The 14,811-nt window shown below is 40.9% G+C and overlaps 1 protein-coding gene across 2 annotated transcripts in view; it reads right to left on the reverse strand.

Annotated features, from left to right (window-relative positions):
• Positions 1-14,811, reverse strand: part of sema4d (sema domain, immunoglobulin domain (Ig), transmembrane domain (TM) and short cytoplasmic domain, (semaphorin) 4D) — a 192,114-nt gene that overhangs the window by 5,936 nt on the left and 171,367 nt on the right. For both annotated transcript variants that reach the window (XM_073071834.1, XM_073071826.1), the window contains one exon: positions 1,075-1,278. In XM_073071834.1, coding sequence (XP_072927935.1) covers positions 1,075-1,278 — 204 coding nt within the window. The remainder of the gene's footprint in view (positions 1-1,074; positions 1,279-14,811) is intronic.

Consider the following 14,811-nt stretch of genomic DNA (forward strand, 5'->3'; position numbering starts at 1 on the left):
CGGTCAATTATGGATAACTCTGAACATCCTCTACATAGCACCATCCAGAGACAGAGAAGCAGTTTCAGCGACAGGTTACTATCGATGCAATGCTCCTCAGACAGGATGAAGAGGTCAATACTCCCCGATGCCATTAGGCTCTACAATTCTACCGCCAGGACTTAAGAACTTTTTAAAGCTATTATTAATGCTTTTTGAGATGGTGATTTAGATGCATATCATATTTTTTTTTACTGAGTTAAGTATTGTATGTAATTAGTTTTGCTACAACAAGTGTATGGGACATTGGAAAAAAGTTGAATTTCCCCATGGGGATGAATAAAGTATCTATCTATCTATCTATCTATCTATCTATCTGCCCTGGTATCTTCAGTGATCTAACAATGTGTATTTGAAGGTCCCGCTGTATCTTATACTTCATGGCATAATGCCATTTCCCCGCCTCTCTCAACTGCATTACCTCATGTTTTCAAAGTGAATCCCAGTTCTGGTCAGGCATATCCAATTATTTCCAATCTTACTCAAATTACGGGTCAAGAGCTGGTTCAAAGAGGGTGTATAGAAGACAATGCCAGCAAAAGCAATGCTTGATGTATCTAAAAATAATTATCTTACCAGGTGAGGACTTGTCAGTCAATACCATGCTCCCAACTCTTAAGACAACTTTTGACAAGGGAGAGAAGGATGAAATAAGGTTGACTTGCTTTAGCACCAACAACACACAGCTTATCATCCACATAAAACATTCTATTTGACTGGCCGCCCAACTACATTTGCAGTGTCAGTTGTCCATAAGATTTAGCACAGGATCGGACCAACTCTTTGCTGTGTTTTCAAAACCATGTCCTAGAAAGCTGGGCTCATGAGAAAGCTCCCTCACCATCCCAGTAGGTGGAAACAGGGTGCTTCTTTCAGTTGGGACAGTTCATTTCAAGTTCAATAAATGCTAAAGTGCTAAAAATAGCTTTTAGGCTAGGCTCCTATTGTTTATTTATTTTAAATTTTTTCTCCATTTCTATCCAAAAGAAAACCTGCAGGCACCACAATAATGTCAATTATTATTTCATGGCTTACCTTCAACACTGATGAGCACATTTGACATTGCAGTCCCCTTTTTGGATATTACGTGACAATGATACTGTGTGTCAACAGTTACTATGTCCTTCAACCAGCTGATGACATGGATTCGCCCATCTTTTAATGACTGAGTTTGGTGCTTAACAGAATCAGTCACCCTTTCGCCATTTCTCTTCCAAATGAAATGTAAACCTTTGGGTCCTGTGGAAAGGAAGAGTTCGGTAAATACCACAATCTCTCAGTTATTTCTCCAAGTTAGTCTATTTAAGGCTCCTGTCACCATCTCATCCAATCAGGAGTGACCACCCATGAGTAGTGGTGGACATCCAAGTTTGCAATCTCTGGATTGCTACCTGTGCCATGTGCCAGTGAGGATAAGAATAGGATAGTTTGACAGATGAATGTATGGCTGAAGGGGGCAAGGTTTCACATTTCTGGATCAATGGGGAAGGTATACACTGTACAGAAAAGGAGGGGCTTACCTGAACCTGAGGAGGACCAATAACCTCAGCTTTGCTAGAGCTGTGAGGGAGGGTTTAAACTAACTCGACAAGGGGCTCAGAACAGGAGTGATGGAGCTGAGGATGGGGTAGTTGGTGATACAAGCAGAGGGAGTATGTTGTAAGACTGTAAGGAAGGACGGACAGATAAAAGGGCAAAATTGCAGTCGGTGGGATGACATTAAGTGTAACGGGTCTAAAATCGAAAAGGGTGATGAATACAGGACTGAAGGTGTTATATTTGAATGCATGCAGTACTTAAAATTAAGATAGATGGTCTTGTAGCGTGCTTAGAGATTGGCTGGTATGATGCTGTGAGCACCTGAGCCATAACTGAAGAACATCACAGTTGGGAGCTTAACATCCGAGGATACACATTGTATCAAAAAGTTAGGCCTGGGGTGGGTTGGGTAGGGTGGCTCCATTGACACAAAATGAAGTCAAATCCTGATAAAGTGGTGATATCGGATTGGAAGATGTTGAATCCTTATGGGTAGAGTTAAAATAGTGCAAAGGTAAAAAGACGCCGATAGGAATCACAGACCAGGAAGTTCCACTTCTGGCGAATGGAGCCAAGGTGCTCTAAAAAGTGATCCCCCAATTTACGACAGGCCTCACCAAAGTAGATGAGGCCACACCGGCAGCGCCAGACACAATAGATGATCACAGCGGATTCGCAGGTGAAGTGTTGCCTCACCTGGAAGGACTGTTGGAGGCCTGAATGGAGTTGAGGGAAGAGGTGAATGTGCAGGTGTAGGACTTGCAGGGATACGTGCTGGAAGGGAGATTAGTGAGGAAGGACGAATGGACAGAGAGTAATGGAGGGAGAGATCCCTGTGGAAAGCCAGGAGGGGGGATTGTAAAGGAATGTTTGGTAGTAGGATCCCTTTGGAGATGGCGGAAGTTGCAGAGAATAATGTGTTGGATTCAGAGGTTCGTGGGGTGGTACGCAAGGACAAGAGGAACTCTTATCACTCTTAAGGCAGCAGGAAGATGTGGTTAGTGTGGATGTTGAGGAAATGGAGGAGATGCGGGTGAGGGTATCATCAATGGTGGAGGAATAGAAACCCCATTCTTTGAAGGAGGTAAAGATAAAGATCTATAAGATTATAAGAAGGAGCTTAAGAAGGAAATTAGGAGGGCCAGAAGGGGCCATGAGAAGGCCTTAGCGAACAGGATTAAGGAAACCCCCAAGGCATCCTACAAGTATGTGAAGAGCAAGAGGATAAGATCACGAGAGAATAGGACCAACCAAGTGTGACAGTGGAAAAGTGTGTATGGAACCTGAGGAGGTAGCAGAAGTAGTTAATGAATACCTTGCTTCAATATTCACTATGGAAAAGGATCTTGGCAATTGTAGGGTTGACTTACAGTGGACTGAAAAGCATGAGCATGTAGATATTAAGGAAAGGGATGTGCTGGAGCTTTTGGAAAGCATCAAGTTGTATAAGTCAATGGGACCAGATGAAATGTACTCCAGGCTACTGTGGGAGGTGAGGGAGGTGATTGCTGAGCCTCTGGCGATGATCTTTGCATCGTCAATGGGGACGGGGGAGTTTCCAAAGGATTGGAGGGTTGCAGATGTTCTTCCCTTATTCAAGAAAGGAAGTAGAGATAGCCTAGGAAATTATAGAAGAGTGAGTCTTACTTCAAGTGGTTGGTAAGTTGATGGAGAAGATCCTGAGAGGCAGGATTTATGAACATTTGGAGAGGCATAATATGATTAGGAATAGTCAGCATAGCTTTGTCAAAGGCAGGTCATGCCTTATGCACGTGATGAATTTTTTGAGGATGTGACTAAACACTTTGATGAAGGTAGAGCTGTAGATGTAGTGTATATGTATTTCAGCAAGGCATTTGACAAGGTACCCCATGCAAGGCTTATTGAGAAAGTAAGGAGGCACGGGATCCAAGGGGATATTGCTTTGTGTATCCAGAATTGGCTTGCCCACAGAAGGCAAAGAGTAGTTGTAGACAGGTCATATTCTGCAGGGAGGTCAGTGACCAGTGGTGTGCCTCAGGGATCTGTTCTGGGACCCTTACTCTTTGTGATTTTTATAAATGACCTGAATGAGGAAGTGGAGGGATGGGTTAGTAAATTTGCTGATGACACAAAGGTTGGGGGTGTTGTGGATATTGTGGAGGGCTGTCAAAGGTTACAACGGGACATTGATAGGGTGCAAAACTGAGCTGAGAAGTGGCAGATGGAGTTTAAGACAGATAAGTGTGAGGTGGTTCATTTTGGTAGGTTAAATATGATGGCAGAATATAGTATTAATGGTAAGACTCTTGGCAGTGTGGAGGATCAGAGGGATCTTGGGGTCCAAGTCCATAGGACACTCAAAGAAACTGCGCAGGTTGACTCTGTGGTTAAGAAGGCAAACGGTGTATTGGCCTTCATCAACCGTGGGATTGAGTTCAAGAGCCGAGAGGTAATGTTACAGCTATATAGGACCCTGGTTAGACCCCACGGAGTACTGTGCTCAGTTCTGGTCACCTCACTACAGGAAGGATGTGGAAACTATAGAAAGGGTGCAGAGGAGATTTACAAGGATGTTGCCCGGATTGGGGAGCATGCCTTATAAGAATAGGTTGAGTGAACTCAGCCTTTTCTCCTTGGAGCGACAGAGGATGAGAGGTGACCTAATAAAGGTGTACAATTTAATGAGAGGCATGGATTGTGTGGATAGTCAGAGGCTTTTCCCCAGGGCTGAAATGGCTAGCATGAGAGGGCACAGTTTTAAGGTGCTTGGAAGTAGGTACAGAGGAGATGTGAGGGGGTAAGGTTTTTTTTACGCAGAGAGTGGTGACCGCATGGAATGGGCTGCCAGTAATGGTGGTGGAGGTGGATACAATAGGAGACTCCTTTTAAGAGACTCCTGGATAGGTAAATGGAGCTTAGAAAAATCAAGGGCTATGGATAACCCTAGGTAATTTCGGCACAGCATTGTGGGCTGTAGGGCCTGTATTGTGCTGTAGGGTTTCGATGTTTCTATCTCTGATGTCCTGGAAAGGAAAGCCTCATTCTGGAGATGGAGGAGCTGAGAAAAGGGAATAGAATTTTTACCGGACACATTGTGGAAAGTATAGTCAAGATAACTGTTGGAATCAGATTTATAAAAGATGATAGTCGACAGTTTGTCTCCAGAGATGGAGATAGAGAGATCAAGAAAGGGGAGGGAGATGCCTGAAGTTGGCCAAGTGAATTTAAGGCCAGGATGGAAGTTGGAGGCAAAGTTGATGAAATTGACAAGCTCTGCATGGGTGCATAAAGCAGCACCAATGCAGTGTAGGAAGAGTTGGGGAGCATTACCAGGGATGGTTTGGAACATGCACTGTTCTATGTAGTCAACAAAAAGGCAGACATAGCTGGGGCCCCATTCAGGTGCTCATGGCTACGCCTCAAGTCTGGAGAAAGCTGAAGGAAAAATTACTGAGGGTGAGGACCAGTTCTGCCATATGGAGGAGGATGCTGGTGGAGCAGTGCTAGTTGGTTCTCTTATTGAGAAAGAAGCAGATTGCTTTAAGGCCTTCTCGACTGGGGCAGAAATGTATAGGCCTGGACACCCTGAGGGGTGTTATATACAGTAGCCGGGATGTGGGCTACAAATTGTAACGGGAGATAGAAACGCCACGTAAAAAGGGCAATGTTGCAATAATCACGGGGGATTTCAATATGCAAGACAATTGGGAAAATCAGGCTCTTGGATCCCAAGAGAGGGAAATTGTAGAATGTCTAGGAGATGGCTTTTGAGGGCAGCTAGTATTTGAGCCCACTAGGGGAATGGCAATTCTGGATTATATTATGTAATGACTAAGATTTGATGAGGGTGGTTAGGGTAAAGGAAAACTTAGGAGGCAGTGACCATTTGACAGAGTTCACCCAGCAGTTTGAGAAGGTAAAACCAGATGCATCATTATTACAGTGGAGTAAAGGGAATTACAGAGGCATGCGAGGGGAGCTGGCCAAAGTTGATTGGAAGGGGACACTAGCAGGGATGATGGCAGAACAGCAATAGCTGGTGTTTCTGGGGGAAACTTGAAAGGTGCAGGAAAGATACATTCCAAAGATAAAGTTGTATTTTCAAGGGAGGATGAGGCATCAGTAGCTGACAAGGGATGTCAAAGACAGCATAAAGCAAAAGAGAGGGCATATATCAAAAATTAATGGAAAGGTAGAGGGTTGGGAAGCTTTTAAAAGCAGAAGGCAACGAACAAGCCAATAAAAAGGAGAAAAGATGAAATATGAAGGCAAGTTAGCCAATAACATAAAAGAGAATACAAAAATATTCTTCAGATATATAAAGAGTAAAAAGAGATATGAGAGTGGATATCAGACCACTACAAAATGACGCTGGAGAGGTAGTAATGGGGAACAAAGAAATGGCGGACGAACTTAATAAGTATTTTGTATTTGTCTTCACTGTGCAAGACACTAGCAGAATGCCAGAAATGCAAGAGTGTCAGGTGGCAGAATTGAGTGTCATTGCTATTAATAAGGAGAAGCTGCTTGAAAAGCTGAAAAGCCTGAAGGCAGATAAGTCACCTGGACCAGATGGATTACACCCCAGGGTTCTGAAAAAGGTAGCTGAAGAGATAGTGGAGGTATTAGTAATGATCTGTCAAGAATCACTAGATTCTGGCATGGTTCCAGAGGACTGAAACTAATGTAAATGTCACTCCTCTCTCTAAGAAGGGAGGGCAGCAGATTGAGAGAACGAGCAAAGAATTGGCAGATGGAATATAGTGTAGGGAAATGCAAACAACACACACAAAACGCTGGACGAACTCAGCAGTATAGATAGAAAAGAGTACAGTCAAAGTTTCGGGCCGAGACCATGGTCATGCACTTTAGCAGAAAGTGGGCTTTTCCTTAAATGGAGAAAACATTCAAAAATCTGTGGTGCAAAGGGACTTGGGAATCCTTATGTAGAATTCCCTCAAGGTTAACTTGCAGATTGAGAGGTAAGGAAGGCAAATTCCATGTTAGCATTCATTTCAAGAGGACTAGAGGCTTTATAAGGCATTGGTCAGACCACACTTGGAGTATTGTGATCAGTTTTGGGCCCCTGATCTAAGAAAGGATATGCTGGCATAGGCCAAGGTCCAGAGATTCACGAGAATGATAGGGTTAACTTATGAGGAGTGATTGTTGGCTCTGGATCTGTATTCACTGGAGTTTTGAAGAATGACAGTGGATCTCATTGAAATATTTCAAATTTTGAAAGCCTTAGAGAGACTGGATGTGGGGAAGATGCTTCGTATAGTGGGAGAGTCTAGGACCACAGGGCACAGCCTCAGAATAGTGGGACATTCTTTGAACAGAGGTGATGAAATATTTCTTTAGCCAGATCATTGGTTACATTTAAGGAGCAGGTTGATAGGTTCTTGATTAATCAGGGGATCAATAGTTATGGCGAGAAGGCAGGAGAATGGGGTTGGGAGGAATAATAAATCAGCCATGATGGAACGCCGGAGAGGCCTTAATGGGCTAAATGGCCTAATTCTGTTCCTGTATCATATGAAGTCAGATTTCTGACTTGCTGACAAAATGTATACAGAAGGAATCTATAGTTTAGAAAATATTATATCTCTATGTTGATTTATGTATACTATTGGGCAAATAAAACTTAAGTTTTGCGCCTATGATTTAAAAAAAATACAAAAGTTTTTGCTTTAACAGCAGAAGGCTTTTTAAGCTAAATTATAATTTTGGAGTGAAAGCAAATGCATGTTGTTGGTAACAGAAAATTAAACAGCAGCTTCATCAGAACCTGGTTAAAAAGCAGGGGATATTAAAACCCGATTGATGTTATCCCTATTCAATTTCATACTTGCAATGCACCAACTCACTGATTCCTCTACAGAGCATCCTTATTCTCCAGATTTTGTCAAATGCTCAGCCAGCATTTTCATCATTCACTTTTGCATTTGCAGTTTAGTCATTTCTTTACCCCTTTATCCACCTGCCTGCAGTTTGATTTGCAATAGGATCCATGACTGGCTGCTTGCCAGGTACTGTATACCCCATCAATTGATGTATTTGAACATCATTAAGGCATGTTGTGAAACTCCATTTCTGGGCTATGCACATTCACTTGTCTTGTACTTTTATGCAGATCCACTTATCTCACCCTGAAAAACTGGACTGAGGGGCAATCTGCTTCACGTTTTTTTCACTTCTGGCTTCCCCCCACTGTCTCCCACATCAACGGCTCTATGACACTCCTCATTCATCTTGTATTTTGAGACTACTAGACAGGTATTTGGAGGAATTTAAGGTGGGGGGTATATGGGAGGCAGGGTTTAAGGATCAGGGCCGAAGGGCCTGTACTGTGCTGTACTATTTTATGTTCTATTCTCAGCTGCATTCATTTTTACTTAATCTTCCTTACACAGTGGATTTCTGTTAATTGGGCATTGTTAATTAGAGCAGCCACATATTTGGGACAACTTTTAAAGAACGGAAACTAATCAAAAAATAGCCAAGATTCCCTTTTTTTTATTTGCAACACTGTGCCACTTAATCAGGGAGGGAGACTGTTGCCAAATAGGTTCCAACTAGCATTAATCATGCGCAATTGTGTGGCGATTTAAATGGTATATTGTGCTTTGAGCAAATAAATTTTAAAGTCATGTGTATGTGTGTGTGTGTGTTCACAAGGCAGTGGTTTTTGTCACTGATTGCCCCTGAGAAATAAGAAATAAATAAGTAATAAGTCAATTTTGAACGGTTTTGCTCACTGCGGTTTCAAGCATTCAGGCTTGGAGATGACAGAAATGGCCAGGAGTAACAATGGAATGATTTCACAACTCCAACAACTCAGGAACCTTCAAATTCTTTGTCGTATTAACAATAATAAATAAATATAACAATGGAAATGAAGATGTGATCATTGATAGTGTTGTATGAAGGCAGTTTATTATCTGCACTAGGTGTGTGCGCTCGTTTTGTACATTGTATACACTGGATGAATTCCTCTGTCGATAACTATTAGGAACTAATAGTTTTATAGTACTGCAGTACTATTGGTAGTGTTCTAATTTGTAATGTATTTCATTTAAACATATGCAACACACACAAGTTCCTGGAGGGACTCAGCAGGCCAGGCAGCATCTATGAAAAGAGTAGTCGACATTTCAGGCCAAAATCCTTTGGCAGGACATTTAAATACATAAATTTGCTACTTAGTTTGTCTTTTTTTTATACCCGTTTAACTAGTTCCCTGAAACTTCAGCTAATTGGAGCAACACACACAATGCTGGAGGAACTCAGCAGGTGAGGCAGCATCTATGGAAATGAATATACAGTGAACACTTCAGGCCAAGACCCTTCTTCAGGACTGTAAAGAAAGGTGGAAGACGCTTTCAGCATCAGTTAATTCACAGCCACTGAATTGGGCCAAATCGTACTCGTCCTGATGTGTCCCAATTAACCAAACTCTACTGTATATTGTGCTGATTGTTTGTTCTTCAGTCTCAAAGGGAATTAACTAAAGATGGCTCAAATAGCATTTTCTGAACTGCTTCCAATTGCTTCAAGTTCTTCCAATTTTGTTGAATGCAGAAAAGACAAAGTAAACTTCTTGATTAGAGAAAACAGCTTGGTTATCTAATTTCATGACATTATATGATGAAATATTAATATACTCAGTGGGAGTAAAAGGTGCATTGGCCATGACAGAAGCATGGATTCATCAAAATTATAACACTGCTTAAAGGATTAAACCATGAGGATCGGCTCCACAAAGTTAGTTCGTAGTTCCCTGATTTTGGAAAGTTTAAGGATAATCCAACTAAGATGCTTAACATGACAAAAAAAGCTACAAATGAATGTTCACTGATTTATGTTCTAGCAGAGAGGAAATAAGCAATGCCTCGATTTTCAAATTCTTTCTCTCAATTTCAAATTTCTCCATTGTCTCGCCACTCCCTAATTCTGCTGCTCAAACGCATACATGATCTTGTGGCCTGGTGCTCTTTTTGACCTAAACCACATGATTAATGCTAGCAATGGCTTTAGCTACAAAATCCCTTAACAGGAATTCTTTAAACCTCTCTGATGTTCCTTAAAAGCTACCCGTTTGATGAAGCACTTGACCATCTGTTCTAATTTGTTTTAAATGATTGTCTCAATGACTTTTTTGATATAATTCCTGTGAAACACTGAAATACTTCCACCATGTTACAGTACTAAGCAAAGGGGGGGGGGGGGGTCATTAATTTGATTGATTCCCGGAGTAGACCCTGTTTCCTCTGGTGAAAATTTGCAGCTGAAGGCCATCATTTTTAAACATGTAACCAAGGCCATTGAACAGTCAAATTAGAAAGTTCATGGAATATCTGAAATTTGTTCCAGAAAATGTTCCAAGATCAAGTCAATTTAGTAAAGTGTTGCTAGTTGAGGAGATCAGTATGTCCAGAATCACATAAAGGCATGTAAATTATGCAACAATTAATACACATCATCAAGACATTTAGCAAAGCAGACATCAAGGGTTGAGTGAGCATATTAACACATTCCTAAATCAATGTTATTGATGTAACACAAATGGTGCTTTCAAAGGCCGCTAGATCAATGGAAACATCAGAAAAATCAAGAACACCCACTGACAAGAACTGCAACAGTCTTGTCCACAATTTTGTCCTTGAAAATATGACCATAAATTGTGGCATGAATTCAGTGTGATTTGGACAGGGCACTCTGTTGGAAAGAAAATTTAATTTGAAAAATTTAAAGATTAGTATGATGGAAATGGTTCCAGTTCATAGGCCCTTTGCTCAGTTAAATTCCATTTGCCATTGCTGGCCCACTTTCCCAGGTAGTCTACTGTTGCAAGAAACAGTTTGAACCTTTTGCTGTTTGGTTTTCTGCATTAACTATTCATAAAATAGATAAACACAATCCACCTAATTACACACACACCATTGCACTTCTTCTCGTCAATACTGAGTACACCATTTAAACAATCCGTCTAGGTTCAAAAAGAGTAGGCAAACCTCTGGGGTAATGCCTTTTACAAAAGCTATTTGGAGTCAGGTGTTTCTATCAATGAGATGAGATTGGAGGTGTGAGTTGTACAGGTGCCCTGCCCTGTAAAAAAATAAACACACACTAAGTCAGGTTACTGACAGAGCCTGCTCTTCTCAAAAAAAATGTTTATGTGCACCATGCCTTGATTAAAACAACTTTCAGAGGACGCTAGGAGACGAACTGTAGAGATACATGAAACTGGAAAAGGCAACAAAAGCATTTCTAAAGACCTGAGTGTTCATCAGTCCACAGTAAGAGAAATTGTCTACAAATGGAGGCAATTCAATACTGTTACTACTCTCCCTAGGAGCGGGCATCGTACGAGGATCACACCAAGAGCACAGTGCAATGCTGAAGGAGGTGAAAAAGGACCCAAGGGTAACAGCAAAAGAGCTGCAGAAATTTCTAGAACTTGCTTAAGTCTCCGTTCATGTGTCCACTACAAGAGAAACGCTGAACAAGAATGGTGTTCATGGAAGGACACCACTCCTCACCAAAGACAAAATAGCTGCATATCTCAAATTTGGAAAAGACCACCTGGATGTTCTATAACACTTCTGAGATGATGTTCTATGGACAGACGAGACAAAAATTGAAATGGCAGAAATACACACCACTATATTTGGAGGAAAAAGGGCACTGCACACCAACATAAAACGTAAAACCTCATCCCAACTGTGAAGTACAGTGGAAGGTGCATCATGGATTGGGGGCTGCTATGCTGCTTCAGGGCCTGGACAGCTTGTAATCGTTGAGTTACAATGAGTTTAAAGACATTTTACGGGAGAATGTCAGGGTAGTGGTCCGTCACCTGAAGCTTAATAGAGGTTGGATGATGCAGCAAGACAATGATCCGAAAGATGAGGGTAAGTCAACGACAGAATAGTTTAAAAAGAAGAAAATTTGTGTTTTGGAATGACCAAGTCAGAATCCGGACCTTAACCTAATTGAGATGCTGTGGCATGACCTGTTCATGCAAGGTATCCCAGAAATATTGATGAATTGAAACAGTTTTGTATGGAAGAAATTCCTCCACCCTATTGTGCAACTCTGATCAGCAGCTACAGGAAATGTTTGGTGGAGGTTATTGCTGCTAAAGGAGGTTCTACCAGTTATTAGATACAAGGGTTCACATACCTTTTTCCAGCCTGGACTGTGAATGTTTAAACAATGTATTCAATAAAGATGTGAAAAGTACAATTGTTTGTGATATTAGTTTATACAGATTGTGGTAGTTTATTATTTTGACTTAGATGAAGTTTAGACTACATTTTATGAATAATTAATACAGAAAACCAGGTGATTGCAAAGATTTCACAAACCTTTTCTTTCAACTGTATATCTTGTACTCTTCAACTTGATCATTGTCCACTGTACTCCCAATTTTGGTGTCATCTGCAAGCTTTTTAACCATGCCAACAACATACTCATCCAAAACCTAAATATAGATAACAATGTTGTTGCCAGCACTGATCGCTGCAATGCACCACTGGTCACAGACTCCAATCTGAAAAACACCCCTCTGTTAGCACCCAGTGGTTCCTACCACCAAGTCAATTTTTATCCAGTTGGCTGGCTCGCCCTGAATTCCACATTAAGCAACCTTCCAGACCAGTGTAATAAGCAGGATCTTATCAGGGGCCTTGCTAAAGTACATGTAGATAAGCGTCAAACCTCATGGTCACCACTTCAAAAAAAACTAATTGAATTCATGAGACATAACTCCCACACAGAAAAACATGCTGACTATTCCTAATCAGTCATTCCCTTTCTACATGCAGGTAAGATCCTGTCTCTCAGAATGACAAGCAAGAACTTTCCCACTACTGATATTAGGCTCACTGGCCTGTAATTCCCTTCCCTGTCCTTGCAGTCCCCTTAAGCAAAGGCACAGCGTTAACCACACTAAAGTCTTTCAAGCACCTCACCCATGTCTAACAAAGATACAAATATCTCTGCCAGGATTGCAGTAATTTTTGCCCTACCTTCACAATACATTTGGTCAGGCCCTGGAGATTTATTCCTTATGCACTTCAAATCTGCAATCACTAACTCTTTTCTAGTGTGGATATGTTCCAAGACATCACTATTCTCTCTTCTGAATTCCCTCACTTCCATGACCTTCTCCACAGCAACTTCAGACGAGCAATATTCAATTAAGATCTTGACCACCTCCTGTGGCTCCACACATAGTTCATCTGCTTTGCTTTGATCGTCTGAGAACACAAATAATTAAATGTGCCCTGGCTGCCATTACAGAGACAAGCCTGCAGGATGCCGTGGCTAGGGACCTAAATATTGAAGTGAACATGACATTTAAGAACACAGAGCTCAGGAGGAGTGGCTTTGTCAATTAATTATGTCCTTGACACAACAGACAGGTTTGACCTAAGTTCAGAAAACCAGGATGAAAACAATGAAATAAGAGGAATCAAGAAATAATAAGTGACGGTCACTTAGAAACATAGAAAATAGGTGCAGGAATAGGCCATTCGGCCCTTCGAGCCTGCACTGCCATTCAGTATGATCATGGCTGATCACAGTTGGGGAAGCGGTGCAAGGCCAGCCCCAACAGTTATCACGTGATAGACTGGAGAATAAATGGGAGCCTTTCAGAAAAATATAATTATGTTTTTTTTAATCTACGTTGTGGAAAATTAATGGGCAAAAAATAGAAAGGCAGCCAATTGAGAAATTGCAGAATAGTTCTTAGTGGCGCACGTTCTTCTGACAGCAGGCTTCTGTATGTCAGTTGACTAAAACCTTTACCAAACCTATCAGTTGTTTGGCTGGCTCTGCTCTTCTGTCTTTCATGACCTGTTTGGAATACTAGTCTTGGAGCTATTCTCTACTTCAACTTAAATATGGAATTCAATCACGTTATGTTTGTTGCTATCTAGAGAGTTCCTCATCTGTGAGGTTGTACTAAAGCCTGGTTTACACAATACCAGGCTTGGTGTAGTTTGTTGCTGCACTCTGAAAACCAAATTAAATAAGATCTGAAGTGATAGTGATTTATTTATACAACTATCCAAACAGTTTGGCATAATCCCAGAACCAGAATAAGAGACCAGAACATCTCTGAAGATGCACTGATCCTATCGAGGCACTTTGTACATTTCTGGATCTGTTAAATAATTATTGTGTTTATTTTTATTTCATATGTGAATACTTTAGAAAACGGCCTGCAAACTCTTGCTGCAGCATTGGATCTTGTGAAGTTAATGGACTCTATTTGGCAACTTTGTGAACTGCAGTTTGAGGGTCTGCTCCAACAAAATAATCCTTGCTGTGACCTGTAATTTAAATCTCTCAAGATATGTACTAAACATTGTGGCGAAATTCTTAGAAGATTTTAATATTCTTGCTAGCCAGAGTAAGGCTAGACAAAGTCATGTAGGAATAAAATATTTTCAGTAGTATGTCCAATAGTGTTGTTCTGATCTTTATGAAAGGATGCAACCTTAGGCCCTTAATGTTGGTAAGACTTGCAAGTGATTATTCTGGCACTGGAGGAATTTTTCTTCATCTTTCATTTTTATGTATGTATGCATGTGTGCATACATGTACTTATGCATGTATGTGTGCACGCATGTATTTAGAAATGCTGCACGGAATTGACCCTTCTGGCCCTGCATGCCATGCTGCTCCAGCAGCCCTGATCATGGGGCAATTTAGCCGGTATGTCTTTGGACTGTGGGAGGAAACTGGAGTGGCCAGGGAAAACCCACATATTCCACAGGGAGGACATACAGACGATTCTGGAATTGAACTCTGACCTCTGACACTGTGAGCTGTAACAGCATCACTACTCTACTGTGGCATTTTCCAGAATTCTCCAATGCACACTAAATTAACATGAAATTAGAAGAATATTAAAATTTACTTAGAGGTAACATCTGTTATCAAATATTACGCAGCTGATAATCTAAATTTTGTACAGGTCAAATATTCATTGCACAAATTTTAATACAGAGACCATGATACTAATAATGCACAAAACCAAAGACTATTAAAACTTGATCTTTATGGTAAAGAAAATAGCACAAAAGGAAGAAAATAAAAAAATTATGAAGGATGCACTGAGACATTTTAGAATTAATAGTTCTAAGCAATATTCTTTAAAATTTTTCTTATTTTATCCTTTAAATTTCCTAAATTCCAGTGTATCCCTTAATTTAATCTATGGAGTTTAGTATT

The sequence above is a fragment of the Hemitrygon akajei genome, chromosome 2 (genome assembly GCF_048418815.1).
Source record: "Hemitrygon akajei chromosome 2, sHemAka1.3, whole genome shotgun sequence".
In the NCBI taxonomy this organism is placed as follows: Eukaryota; Metazoa; Chordata; class Chondrichthyes; order Myliobatiformes; family Dasyatidae; genus Hemitrygon; species Hemitrygon akajei.